The sequence below is a fragment of the Capricornis sumatraensis genome, chromosome 10 (assembly GCF_032405125.1).
Source record: "Capricornis sumatraensis isolate serow.1 chromosome 10, serow.2, whole genome shotgun sequence".
In the NCBI taxonomy this organism is placed as follows: domain Eukaryota; kingdom Metazoa; phylum Chordata; class Mammalia; order Artiodactyla; family Bovidae; genus Capricornis; species Capricornis sumatraensis.
In genome coordinates this window covers 96,736,579-96,750,854 of record NC_091078.1, presented here as the reverse complement: position 1 = coordinate 96,750,854, position 14,276 = coordinate 96,736,579, and the positions used below count along the sequence as shown (strand labels likewise).

General features: G+C 58.5%; 1 protein-coding gene across 1 annotated transcript; it reads right to left on the bottom strand.

Annotated features, from left to right (window-relative positions):
- Positions 1-1,277: 1,277 nt before the first annotated feature.
- NCKIPSD (NCK interacting protein with SH3 domain) lies at positions 1,278-13,623 on the bottom strand. The gene is made up of 13 exons (XM_068982405.1): positions 13,453-13,623; positions 10,821-10,930; positions 10,403-10,607; positions 10,132-10,222; positions 9,436-9,944; positions 7,920-8,090; positions 7,703-7,789; positions 7,466-7,604; positions 7,296-7,376; positions 6,996-7,124; positions 6,797-6,889; positions 6,501-6,673; positions 1,278-2,078 (listed from the first exon to the last, which is right to left on the bottom strand). Exons 1-13 carry the CDS (start codon positions 13,621-13,623, stop codon positions 1,875-1,877), a joined length of 2,163 nt encoding a protein of 720 aa, XP_068838506.1. The 3' UTR covers positions 1,278-1,874.
- Positions 13,624-14,276: the final 653 nt, after the last annotated feature.

Here is a 14,276-nt window from a genome sequence, read left to right as displayed (position 1 = left end):
AGGGCCTGAGCTCATCCCTGAATGACACGCTCTCAGGAGGAGAACCGCAGGGCTCTGCCTTCAGCTCTCCAGTGAGAAAGGACTTGTACCTGGAAGTCAGCGGTGTTGATTCTGGCTGTGAAGGGGAGGCAGAGGCCTCCAGGATGAAGTGACCATGCTGTGCCACATGAAGCCTTCCTGCCGGCCACTGTGTCAGCTCCTCCTCGGGTCCAGGTGAGCCTGTGCACTTAACCTTCTAGAAGAGCCAACAGTTCAGGAAGGACGTCTCATTGTCTTCCTGCGCTTTGCACCCACAGACCTGTTTTCCTGGGACCCCACCCCAAGGGGTCTTCTTTGCTGCATTTCGCTCTGCTGGGAGAGGAACAGCTCCCTGCCGTCAGCATCCCATTAAGAAAGGAAAAGTCATGGCCAGAAGTCACGGTATCTGATTTTCGAAGTGTGGAATCCCATGAGAATCATCTTGAGTAACAAAATGAAAGGGACTGTTGAAAACCACTGCTGTCTGGTGTCTGCCTATGGGTTCTGACTCTCCTCCCCGACTTACAGCGACAAGCCCTTGTTAACTCAGCAGCCCACAAGGAAAGATTTTGCCCAACACTGGCCTCTGATTCCCCTCAGACAGCAGTGTGCATCTAACCCCATATTCGTTGAGATACTCTTTTGGTCCTACTGTAATTACCAAATCCCTGCTAAGGCTGCAAGGTGAGGGGATCTTGCTGGATCCAGTGGAAGACAAATGAGGAATGGAAACAGCTGGGCAGGGCGAGGAGTTCAGGGAGGCTGGGGCTGGGGGGTGGGAGGAGAGGCTTCATTTGAGAATAGCTGTAAAGGATTATAGGGGTTTTAATGGGGGAGAGAGACACGGCATTCAAGGCAGAGAGAGACGTAAGTGAAGTCTGCAGGGGCAGCCACCTGCAGATGGTCCACTGGGCTCCCGGTGGCTGTGGCTGTGGCCCAGAAGTGGGAACCCAGGGAAGACGTGGGACTCAAGGGACCTCGATGGAGGGGCCTGTCAGGGACCACCTGACAGATGGTCCTCAGGTCCTGACAGACCACCTGGGGGCTGCAGAGGGCAGGGCAAGCTACTGATGAGGTCCTGAGGTTCCCCCACCCCTGCCCACCTCTCCCACCACCCCTCAGGATCATACAGGGAGGCCTGTTTCCAGATGCCTTGTGATTTATTTCCAAAGGTGAGCTGCAGCACATAGGAAAATACACATGGCTTCTCAGTCTACATTTTTCCAGAGAAAATAGGTTCTGTCATTGGCTTTAGTGCCATCACCCCCACCCCACCCGTTCTGTGAGGCTCCAGGAGGGATGGCCTGTCTCTAAGATTCTGCTCTCAAAGCAGCAGCTTGGCCAAGACCTCTGGGGGTCAGAGTGAGGGGCAGCGACCGCCCCCATGGGGCAGGGGTTGGGGGTGGGCAGAGCACACGAGCGGCACTCACTGTGAAGCTAAGGCAAAGAACAGAGCTGGCGGAGGATGCCCCCTCTCACCCCAGGGACATGGTGTGCCGAAGCCCGGGACACAGACCAGGCGGGCGCGGGGGCTGAGGGCTCGGGCCCAGCCTGGAGCAGCAGCAGGACTGTGCGTGTGTAAGGGCGGGGGTGGGGGCATGCTGAAGAGGCAGCCTACCAGGAGATGGAGGGGCTTCAGTTCACACACTCCCCGTGCCCCAGCAGAGCTCCTGGCCTGTGGTCCCCAATTCTGTGCTTGGCCCCTGGCGTTAGCTCTATGTCAGGTGGGGGTCCCCGCTCAGGTCCCTTCTACCATCACCTCCCCTCATACTATCTGTGCAAAACATTCTTAGGGCCAAGCCTCTGAGTCCCCTGCACCCTGCCCAGGGCTGCAGGGAAGGGAGGAGAGGAAGGTGCTAGCTGGGGGCCTCGCCCAGCACCGGGAACTCCTTGCACATCTCCTGGACGATCATGCGGTCCATCTGGCACTGGGGCGAGGCTTCCTCCTCCGTCAGGATGCGTCGCAGTGTGGCCTGCAGGTCGGGGAGCCGGTGGCGGTGCTGCAGGTAGGGCGTGGAGCGGACCACGGCATGCATCAGGGAGAGGTACTCCATGCGCAGCTGTGGGGAGAGCAGGCAAGCTCAGGGGTCCCAGGGAGGTACGGTGTGCCACTGCCACCAGACAGAGACAGACAGGCCACTACCGCCTTCTGGCGGCCACAAGGATATGACCGCCTGACACCACTGAAGATCAGGGTTGCACCCCAGCACCTAGCATGTAACCTGGCACCGAGCTGGCCTTTGACAGTCATTGCGTGAGTAAATAAGTGAGTCCTCGCAGTCCACACACAGTCCCAGAACGTGGCTGGCCCAGGAAGACCTGGCTCAGAGAGGTGGCAGGAGGAAGCAGTGAGCCCCTACCTGTGTCAAATGCTGGGGCCGCTATCTGTCTGTTGGAGGCCCTTCTGCTTCTTTCCTCTCACCCTGGGAGATCTCATTCACACCCACAGCTTCAAACAGTGACCCACACTTAGACTTCTTTCCTAGACATTCCAGGGAGCTGCAGATGAGAATTTTCAGCTGCCCACTGGTCATGCCCTACTTATCTCAGAGAGAACTCAAACTCCTATGTCTACCATCGAACTCAGAATCGTCCCCATCTGCCCAAAGCTGAAGGCTTTTCCTGTGTTATCTTAATAAAGAGCACTGCTGTCTGTTCAAATGCTCGAGTCAAAACTCCAGGTGTCCTCTCTGAGTCCTTTCTCCCCACATCCTGAACCCAACCCATCCCTGAGACCTGGTGTCTTACCTTCTACCTGCCCTGAATCCATCTCCAACCTCCCTCCCAACCCACCTTCCCAGCACCTCTGGCTTTAATGGCTCTAACAGCCCCTCCAGTGTGACACCCCAGCTGCTCCTTATCCTCACTAGACCCTGATCTGCTGACCTGGCCCCAGTACTTCTTCTCCATCTGCCCCCTACCATCATCTCTCACGTCTCCGCCTCTGCTTAGAGGAGTCAATACCCAAACCTTTCTTAGGCAGTATCACCCTGCTAACTCCCAAACTTGGTCAGGCCGAAAAGCACCTGCCCATCAAATTTTAGTATGAACAGCTAAGCAGCAGACCATTATGGAGCTGTGCACAAGCCTGAACACCATTCCCCCCCACAAACCATACTGCCCAGGGCCACGGCCACTGCCACTTTTCTCCACCAGGCCCACTGCTCCTTAAAGGGCCACTGCCCACCTTCTCTGCGTTTGCCAAATCTAAAGTCCCTGACCAGCTGGCCTTGTGCTTCATGGAGAAAACAAGCACAATTTCAGAAACTCCTGGTCTTCCCTTGGCACCCTCTCCTCAACGACTGTCCCGCTACTGAATGGACTGCCCGGCTCCTGCCAGGCGCCATCCCTCTATGGGGGCCTGAACTCTCACCAGCCGCCTGACCTACTTTTGACTCCCACAGTGGCTGACCCTCCCACCACCTCAGCCTATTCTCCATAGTCGGCCTGCTGGATGAGGCCCTCTGGCTTAGACATCCACCAGCATCTCCCACCTTGAAAAGACTTTCTCTTGGAGTTGGTGATCTAGTGGTTGGGAATCTGCCTGCCAATGCTGAAGACACGGGTTTGATCCTTGGTCCAGGAAGATCCCACATTCCTCAGAGCAACTAAGCCCGTGCACCACAACCATGGAGCCTGTGCTCTAGAGCCCGCGAACTGCAACTACTGAGCCCCCATGCCCAGAGTCCATGCTCTGCAACGAGAGAAGCCACTGCAATGAGAAGCCTGCACACCGCAGCTAGAGAAAGCCTGTGCAGCAACCAAAACCTAGCATAGCCCAAATAAAATATATAAATAAACTTACAAAAAAAAGACTTTCCCTTGATCCCATGTCTCCCTCCAGTGATCCCCCAACTTTTCTGCTCCCCTTTACATAAACAGAACAGAAGCAAAAGAGATTAAGAAGAGGTGGCAAGAATACACAGAACTATACAAAAAAAGAACTTAATGACCTGGATAGCCATGATGGTGTGGTCACTCACCTAGAGCCAGACATCCTAGAGTGTGAAGTCAAGAGAGACTTAAGAAGCATTACTATGAACAAAACTGGTGGAGGTGATGGAATTCCAACTGAGCTATTTAAAATCCTAAAAGGTAAAAATAAAATAAAATAAAATCCTAAAAGGTGATGCAAGGTGCTACACTCAATGTGTCAGCAAATTTGGAAAACTAAGCAGTGGCTACAGGACTGGAAAAGGTCAGTTTTCATTCCAATCCCAAAGAATGTTCAAACTACCACACAATTGCACTCATTTCACATGCCAGCAAGGTAATGCTCAAAATCCTTCAAGCTAGGCTTCAGCAGTACATGAACTGAGATCTTCCAGATGTACAAACTGGGTTTAGAAAAAGGAGGAATGAGAGATCAAATTGCCAACATCCGAGGGATCATAGAAAAGCAAGGGAACTCCAGAAAAACAACTACTTCTGCTTCACTGACTATGTTAAAGTCTTAGACTGTGTGGATCACACAAACTGTGGAAAATTCTTAAAGAGATGGGAATACCAGACCACCTGACCTGTCTCTTGAGAAACCTATGAGTGAGTCAAGAAGCAATAGCTAGAACCAGACATGGAACAACAGACTAATTTCAAATTGGGAAAGGAATACAACAAGGCTGTATACTGTCACCCTGTTTATTTAACTTCTATGCAGGGTACATCATACAAAATGCCAGGCTGGATGAATCACAAGCTGGAATCAAGACTGCCAGGAGAAATATCAACAACCTCAGATATGCAGGTGATATCACTCTAATGGCAGAAAGTGAAGAGGAACTAAAGAGACTCTTGATGAGGGTGAAAGAGGAGAGTCAAAAACCTGAGTTAAAACTCAACAGTATAAAAACTAGGATCATGGCCTCTGGTCTCATCACTTCACGGCAAATACAAGGGGAAAAAGTGGAAATAGTGATAGTTTTATTTTCTTGAGCTCCAAAATCACTGAGGAAGTCATGAAATTAAAAGACTCTTGCTTTTTGGAAGCAAAGCTGTGACAAACCTAGACGGTGTGTTAAAAAGCAGAGAAATCACTTTGCCAACAAAGGTCCAAAGAGTCAAAGCTCTGGTTTTTCCATAAAGAAAAACCATAAAGGAGGCTGAGTGCTGAAGCATTGATGCTTTTGAACTGTGGTGCTGGAGAAGACTCTTTAGAGTCCCTTGGACAGCAACGAGATCAAACCAGTCAATCCTAAAGGAAATCAACCCTGAATATTCATTGGAAGGACTAATGATGAAGCAGAAGCTCCAATACTTTGGCCACCTGATGCAAAGAGCTGACTCACTGGAAAAGACCTTGATACTGGAAAAGATTGAAGGCAGGAGGAGAAGCATGTGACAGGATGAGATGGCTGGATGGCATCACCGACTCAATGGACATGAGTCTGAGCAAGCTCTGAGAGATAGTGAAGGACAGGGATGCCTGATGTGCTACAGTCCATGTGGTTGCAAAAAGTTGGACAGGACTGAGTCACAAGTTCAAGTTCACATAAAAACACACGAGGGTTGTTGCCATTCAGTGCTCCCACCTTCCCTCTCTTTCCACTCCCCTCCAACGTCAAATCTTCCCTTCAACTTCCCACTTGGACTCTTTCCCCTCCACTCCACTGACACTGCTGGCCAGTCACACCTGACCTGCGTGTGGCAAATTCTATGTCTCCTTCTCAGGCCTCGTCTCACTCAGGCTCCTACCTGTGGCAACGGCTCATCCCCTCCTCTTTCACACACAAGTCTTTGGGCTCCTGCTCTCCGGGTTTTTCCTCCTGAGTACCTCCTGTGTGCCCCGACTGAAGCCTAAGCTTCCCTCTGACCCATGCATCCCACACCCAAGGTGACCACACTGTCACAGGCTTCCCAGCACACGTATGCACAGCACACTCCCAAGTGTCTCTCTCCCGTCCCACTCACACCCCAGTGCCTCGCTGACATCCTCTGTACCTGGATGTCCAGAAGATACCTTTCTCAATCTCAACGCATCACAACAACTCTATTCAAAAGGTCTTCCCCACCAAGAGGGATCAGCACTTCCTCCACCGGGCTGATCCAGACCAACTGAGCAGCGAGTCCTGCCAACCCACCTCCAACACACCCAGGCCTGACCTCCTCTCCCACTCCACGTGTGCCACCTGGAGGGTGGTGGCCGCTTCCGCACTGGCCTCCCGCTTCCGCTGTGATCCCATAGCCTCCGTTTCATTCAGGATGGTAATCGGATCACTTCCCCTACAAGGTGACCACCTCCTGCTGCAGCCCCCAAGGCTTCGTGTAAACTCCACTTGCTCTTCTCACCTCCCGCCACTCTCCTGTCTTCGGACAGCGCATCCCCTGACCACCACACGGCGGGCTCCCTTGGGTCTTGGCACACCTGTCTTGGCTGAGCGGCCTCCCCTACTTACCGGCTCCAGCAGTGCCCCTCACCCTAGTCTCAGGTGCCCCCTCCCCTGGGGTGTGGCAGCTTCTACCCCGCTGCAGCCACGTCCAGGCACCTTGTCTCCGGGCGACAGGTCCGCGATGTGTCGCACGGTGATGTCGATGAGCGCCATCATGTCCGTGTGGTAGAAGATGGCAGCTGTGGCGGGGCTGGCGAACACGTCCTGCAGGAACTTGAGGATGGAGTGTGGCGGCTGCGGCTCGTGCTTGAAGATGCGCACGGGGTCATCTAGAAGGTGGGGACAAGGGCTCAGGGCAGTCCTCTGGGGAGGGCCAACAGGCGTCACGGGGGCGGGGTGGGGGGGAGTCACAGGACATCCAAGCGGCCCTGTGCAGATTCCTGGGCGCTCACCCCCTCTGTTCAGGAGCAACAGCAGCTTCTCGGAGAAGATCTTGACGTTGGCATGTTTGCTCAGGGCGGCCATGATGACGTTCTGGTCCGGGGCTGAGGAAGGACACGGGTGTGCACGAGGGCACTGGCGCTGAGCCTGGAGGGTCCTCCTTCACCCTCGCAGCTCGAGGCAGCCACCCCAGGCAGGCCCCGCCCTCACCTGGCAGGTGCAGGTTGAGAGCCAGAAGTAGATTCACGCAGAGATCCGGCAGCTGCTCCGTGGTGTCCAAGGGCAGCCCATCCTCAACGATGCTCAGCAGAAACTGGGCAAAGGGTGTGCCCAGGTGCTCTAGGAGAGGGGCACACCGAGGTCTGCAGCCTAGACCCACCACCCACCCCGCCCAGCCTCCCTGGGTTCCTGTGAACCCTGGGGACGCTCTATGAGACCCTGGTCAGTGGGTCCTCAGCCCTCAGGCTGTGGGCTCCCTGCAGTCAGCTAGGCCACGACCTGCCTTCTTACCATAGTGTGCGTAGGGCACTGCCTCGCCCATGGAGAAGACCATGGCCAGGATGAGGGCAGAGTAACAGAGCTTCTGGTGGTCTGGAGGGGCGCAGAGCAGGTGGTCAGAGCCCCTGAAGGTGGCGGGAACCCCCCCCCAGGGGGCAGGGAGCTGGCCCTTGCTCGCTTACCCTGCGTGTCTGTCTGCATGTCCCGTGCCAGCTCCACGGGCAGCACGGACGACACAAGCATGGAGATGATGGCCGCATCCAGGCTGCACATGGCGCCGAAGCACTTGAGGAGCAGCAGCCGCAGCGACACCCGGTGCTCCTGGCAGGGGACCCCATGTGTGCTCAGTGGCCAGACGCCCCACTTCTGCCCGGGTCCCTCCGTGTCCCCCCCTCCTCCCCTCGCTCCCCCACACACACCATTTGGTAGTAGGCCACCAAGGCCAAGACAGACTCGAACTCGTTCCGCTTGCACATTTTCTTGCAAACTTCAGGGTCTGCGTCCGTCTGCAGCGGGGAGGAGATGTGAGGGAGTCGCTCAGTGTGCGTGGCCACCCATGAGCATGCTGAGGACCAGTAGGGGAGACTCCCGAGCACGGGGGAGGGGTGGGGACACCTGGGGGCCCACAGCCCACACCAGAATGTGCAGCAGCTCCTCCAGGTAGCAGCGGATGACGCCCTCGTCCTCATACAGGGCCCAGCTGCGCTGCTGGGCGTCGTCCTTCCGCCGGGCCAGGTCTGCAAAGATCACCTCCAGCCGCTGCTGGTCATGGCAGACCTGCCCTGAGGGCAGGGCGGTGCTCAGGTCCTGTGGGCAGAGGGTGAGGCGGGGCTCAGCACACCTGCCCAGCAACATCTCCAGGAGGCCCGCGAGGCCTGGGGCTCAACCCAGACCCTGAGATCCAGGTGTGCGCTCCTGGCCTGCGTCAGACCAGGGGCCTGGGGCCTCACCTACAAGGGCTGCCTGGAGCCAGCGTTCTCCCAGGACCAGTGAGTGGACCAGCCCCCGGTTCCCTTCCCTCCTCCCCGCTGCTCCCCATCAACTTCCCACGGCCCATCCAACATCGAGGCCCCCAGGGGCACCAGCCCTGTTCTGCACACCCTCTCCAAGGAATTCCACTGCCTCCAAGTCTTCCCCTCGTCTCCCCCCCCACCTCTCCCAATAAACCAGCAGCTTATGGGATCTTATTTTCCTGACCAGGGATTGAACCCTTGGCAGTGAGAGCATGGAGTCGTAACCACTGGACTGATTGCAAGGAATTCCCGCGCCCCCAAGTCTTAATAACCTCCTGAGACATGATTCTGCACGAGACATGTCTGCGGGGAATTTTCCAACAACCTGCCTCCTGTCCCTGGATAAACGTCCTCTGTGAGGAAGGCCACGGACTTCTCACGGCCTGTATGTGACTTAAGATTCTACCCTCTGATTCTACACAAAGTGGGACAGGCCTGTCATTCCGCCACCCGCGTTCCTCTTGGCCCTGATGGCCACTGCTCCCGCACAGGCAAGCCCGTGGCCTCACAGCTCCCTACACCCCAAACCAGAGCTGCAGCTCCCAAGGAAGGAGGCACTTCTAGCCCATCTGGCCCCCAATCCTGCTCCCTGATCAGTGGCCCCCCTTGGCAAAGGATGCCACCCATCCCACGATGCCCACTGCCCCCCCATCTGAGTCAGCACTCAGGCCTCCATCATAGCTCTCGAAACACCCAGTGCTCTCCACTGCCAAGGCCAGCGTGGCACTGCGCTCTTTCACACCCTCCATCCATTCCTTCCTGCAGCCCGAGAAAACCCCTGGCCACCCACAGCTGTCTCCTCTGTCCCCTGCCCTAGTCTCACTTCCAACCACACCTCTTGCTCCCTCCCTCTCCCGCTTGCAGCGTTCCAGCCATGCTGGCCTCGTTCCAATCTCTTCTGTGAGCTGAGCACAAGGTGCTGCCTTATGGCCCTCATCCAGGCTGAGCCTCTGCCCGCAGTATTCTTCCTCCCTTTCTCCTTCACGGATTGTCCCCAAAAGTCCCCAACACCCAGCACAAGGAAGCCGAGAGCTCGAGCTCAACAAATACCTGTCAGGTAAAGGCTGGATACATGTGCGGGCGGGGAAGGGGCAGGGGTGGCGGGGCGGCCCCTGGCCCCGGCCCTGGCCCACCCTCACCTTGCCCTCCACCAGCGAGAGGAGGACCTGCTCCATGACAGGCGAGCTGGCTGGCACAGAGGCCTGGATGTGGCCCACCACGACACCAATGGCCACGCGGCAGAGCTCGTGGCTCAGGCCAGTGTTCCTCCGCACGAGCTCCATCAGCTCTGCCCCGATGGTCCTGGGCACGGCAGGCTCAGCCACCGCCTTCTCCTCTGTGGCCCCCAGGTTCAGTGCCCTCAGGGCCTCCAGCTCATCAGGGACCGGGGCTGGGGCTGTCTCCACCACTGCCGCCACTGCCTCCTCCTCTGTAGGGGGCTCCGGGCTTGGCACCTTGCAGGGCGGGGGCTGAGCTTGGGACACAGCAGTAAGCATGCCTCGGCGGGGCACAGGCGGGGGCGTGGGTGAGCAGCTGGGGCCAGGCTCGGATGAGCTGGAGCCAGTGTACAGCGTGTCAAGGGAGGTGCTGCTGATGGAGCCGCCGCTGGACACAGAACTGCCCCCGGAGGGCGTGGTGTTGCGGCCGCCTGTGAGCAGAGAGGAGATGCTGTGCTGGGGCAGCCCCCTGGGGACCCCTATCCCCCTGAGCCCAGAGCCCCCAGCCGTCCAACCCCTGCCCTGTCTTCACCCCCAAGCCTGGAGCCCCCAGTGTTCTGCCATAGGCACAGCAGCTGTTCTAAGGGTGCCTTCGGCTCCCCATCCCCGCCTTCTCACCACTCCCTGAGACGATCAGGGCGTCGCGGTCTCGGCGCTTCACGGGTGGGGGTGGCGTGGTGGGCGCTGCTCGGCGAGGCTGTGGTGGGATCTGGGAGGATACAAATGGGATCTGAGGGCACAGACTGCCATGTGGGGTGCGGCCTGAGCTCGGCAGGGGCAGGACCAAGGCTCCAGGTGGCATCGCTGACTGGGGTGGACACTGGGAGCCTCCGGACAAAGCCTTAAGCCCCCCGCCACCTCCCTTGCCCAGGCAGCTCTCACCATGTACCTGGTAGAGGCCTCCATCCGCCCCAAGATACTCAGAACTGGGCAGGCTGTGCTGCCGCTCAAACCCAGCTCGACACGTGCCATTGGGCTGCCTGGTGGCGGCGGCGTCCAGATGGTGGTCACTGGTGGACGAGGTCATAGCTGCAGGGCTGGGGGCGGAGGGGCCTCTGCGGGACAGGGTCTCTTTCCGGTGGTGAATCAGCTTCCTGAGGCAGGGGCAGGGAGGTTACAGGGGGAGTCACCTTACAGCTCCCCAAGTCTGCCCGTGCCCCCTGAGGGATGCTGCCCACCCTCGCCCAGGCCCCCCACCTCCCACCACCCTCATGCCCCACCCACCTCTGCACTGCCAACCCTGCCCTCTAGAGTCTGGGAAGGACCCATCCCCCGGGGCCCACTGGGAGGCCCCTCAACACACTCACTGGAGGACCCCGCGCTGCTCCAGGCTGTATTTGCCACCGTCCCGCACGGCCGCATTGTGCACGGCCTCAATGGCCCGGTCAATGGCTTGGAGGACATCCTGCTCCAGGCCCTGTGAGGGGGGCAGGAGTGGGCTCTTAGCCCTGGGGGCCAGGTGAGGGCACGGAGGCCAGAGCCAGCCCTGGAGGGAGCCTGGCGCAGGCAGAGGGCCACAGCTGCTCTCAAAGCCTGGAATACTAGAGACCAACGCAGCAAACAAATCAACTGGGGCTCTCAAACCGCGCCACCTGGGAAGCTGGGCCACAGGGAGGGGCCCAGGCTGCTGCTTTACATATCGGGCCCCCACTCGCGATTTTACCTATGGTGAGGCTCTCGGCTAAGTCATCTCTGAAAGTCTGGGCTCTGAAGCAAACACACAGCCCACGGACCCCTAGTTTGAGGCCAGGAGTGCACACTTACTCTATCGCCAGGCTTGGCTCAGATCCCAGGCTGAGATGCCAAGCAGGGAGCCTCTAGGGTCTGGAGCTCTGAACAAATCCCTCTGGATCTTTCTGACCCGTAACAAAACCAAGGCCATACTCCAGGACAGCCCCATCCTCAGAGAGCCTTCTGCAGGCCCTGGTAGCTGTGGACAGGCCAAAGGGACCTCCTCTTTGGACCCATGTTGCCAGCCCTCATCCCCTCTAGCTGTGAGAAAGGAATCCTCCAGAGCTGTGCTGGGGAACAGCAGTTCTGGGTTTGTGGCAGAAGACAGACGTAAGCGTGGAACCTGGCCCCTGCCCCAGAGTTTGTGTCGCCATCCACCGCAACTCAGGGGTCTCCTTGACCCAGCCTGGCTGGCATGGGGTGGGGGGAGTAGGGGGCTGGCAACTGCGGGACCAGTCACTCCCACCCCTCCCTTGCCCTTGGCACCCATGGTCCATCAGGCACAGGGGCCTCAGAACTAAGATGAGATCACACCAGAGTGGGTTGGAGAGGCTTCTCGGGCAGGGACAGACAGATGGACTCAGAGGTCAGCAGAGCCCCAAAGGTAACAGGGGGCGTGTCAGAGTCCAGGAGATAGCAGGCAGAAAAGGGGACAGAGCAAGACCGGCAGACGATGCACAGAAAGCAAGAAAGATGCTGAGAGAGAGAGGGAGGGAGAGAGAGAGAGAGGAAAAGAGAGAAGCAGAGGGAGACAGCGCAGAAAGAAATTGAGATTCGGAGACAGAGAAGGAGAGAGAGTTGGAGGATATGGACACACACAAGGGGAGAGTCAGAATGACACAGAGACAGCCAGGGAGACCGAGACGGAGGGAGATACGCAGCAAGAAACCAAGAGACAGAGAAGGTGGTACCCTCTCTGCCCTCCCCAAACACCCAGCCCCAATAGCCAAGGCAGGCGAGGGGCCTCACAGGCCCTGGGGGAAAGTGGGGGACTTTCCCTGGAGGCCTCCAACAAGCCCCCAGCCCCAGAGAGACTGGCTCTGACGTGCTCACTTCCAGACCCACCAGCCCTGGTGTCCGAGGCTTCCACTCCCACCCAGACACTCCTGGATGCCACGAGGCCAAGGGTCCAGGGCCCCAGGCCCATCCCCTCGGGTAAAAGCCACAGATGACATCTCCAAATTTATCCTGTTATTTCTGTCCTGAACTGGGCCGGCTTGGGATGCTTCCTTCAGCCAGAGACTAGGATGGGGCGGGGGTGTCTGGCACAGGGCAGGCCTGGAGGCTCTGGGCCCTCCTTCCCCCTGAGATCAGAATAGACCAGCTGGAGACAATGCAGCCCAACCCCCACACCAGGTCTATTCTGGGGGAAACAGGAACTGGGGCTGTACCTCCAGTGGAAGGAAACAGGGGGGCCATGGCCACACCAGGGGAAGCCGTGGGGAAGTCCCACTTCCTTGCTAAGGGAGCAGCTCCCACCCTAGGCTGGGGACAAGGAAGGCTCAGGCTCCCTCACTTTCCAAGAAAGGAAGTCTGAAAAGTCAGGGCCTGAGACTTGTAGTGCCAGGGAGTGTCAGCAGGAGCTGGGAACCCAGCCTCAAAGTAGACTGACGAAGGTGTTTTGGGAAGAGCTTAAGGGCTGACTAAGTACAGGACAATAAAAGATATTGAAGTCTCAGGGCTTGGGGGGTCACTTAGGGGATGGGGGTGTACACGGCTTCCTGGTCCAAGTGCGGGGGGTGGGATGGGAGAGTGAAGACGTAGAAGATGGCTGGGGAAACAGAAAGTGCCCAGGGTTGCCGGGGGTCTCAGGGGTGGAAGCTGTGGAAGAGGAGGCAAGAGTGTTGGGATCCTGGTGATCCAGGCGAGGGGCCAATTAAGTCAGGGGTTTCCGTGACCTGGGGAACTGCTCAGTATCTGGTGTACTGGAATCTCGGGGCTGACTCTTGAATTGTATTCGGCTGGGGATTCAGAGGTGGGGTCTGGGGCCTCGGTCCCAGAGTTAGGCTTTAGGTAGGTCTGGAGTCCTCAAGAGTTGGCTGTCAAGGGCCTGGTCCTCTGTGGAGGGAGCGGGCTCTCAGGGTCCCAGTCCCCGTGGGGTCTCTCGGTCAGGTTCTCAAAGTCCTCATCTGCTGGAGGTCCCGACCGGCCGGTGATGGAGCTCAGTCTAGGGGCGGCGGAGGCCGGGCCGGGGAGGGGCACACTCACCTGCAGGCGGCGCAGGTAGGCGGGCGGCACGTAGCCGGTCTCACCGCTGCGCGCCCGCGCCGCCAACCACCAGTGCGCGCTGCTGCGCTCCAGCACCAGGAAGGTCTCGCCCGCGGCGAACGCCAGCGCGTTGGGCTCCGCCGAGCGGAACGCGTACAGCGCGCGGTACATGAGGCCGAGTCGCGCCGGGGCAGGGGAGACGGCGGGGGGCTGAAGAACCAGGACGCCAGGCCGGCAGCTCCTCGCCGTGCTCGCCCTGCCCCGTGACACACGGCGCGTGCGCGCGCGCGCCCGCCCGCCCGCCGCAGTCCCGCCCCGGCAGTGTCGGCTCCTGCGCGGGAGCGCGGCGCCCCCTGGCGGCCCCGAGGGGCGCGGCTCTCGAGAGTCCACCGCCCTTTCCGAGGACTTGGTCTTCTCCAAGCTCCAGACTCCCTGACCCGGCACCACGCCTACAGCCCCCAGCCCCAGCTGCTCCTGCCCGGCCCTCGACTCCTTTTACCGGCTCAAGCCCTAGTACTGCGGCCCACCCTATTTCACAAAGGAGAGCTCCGCCCGCAGCCCAAAGGCAGAGCCTGTGTCCTGTGCTGATAAGCCTCTTGCATCTATGCCACCCCAGGGAAGTGGATCCTGACCTACTAAATTAAGGACAGCAACCCCGGGTCTCTGTGTCTCTGAGGCGTGCTGAGCTCACTTCTTTAAGCACCAGCGGTGGGCAACAGGGAGCAAGAGTGGAGAGGGGGCTGCAGAAACAAAAACCAGGTCAGGCCATTTCGCTGCCCATAGTCCTCCCATCCTCAGTCCCCATCGCTTCTCTTCTGCCACTA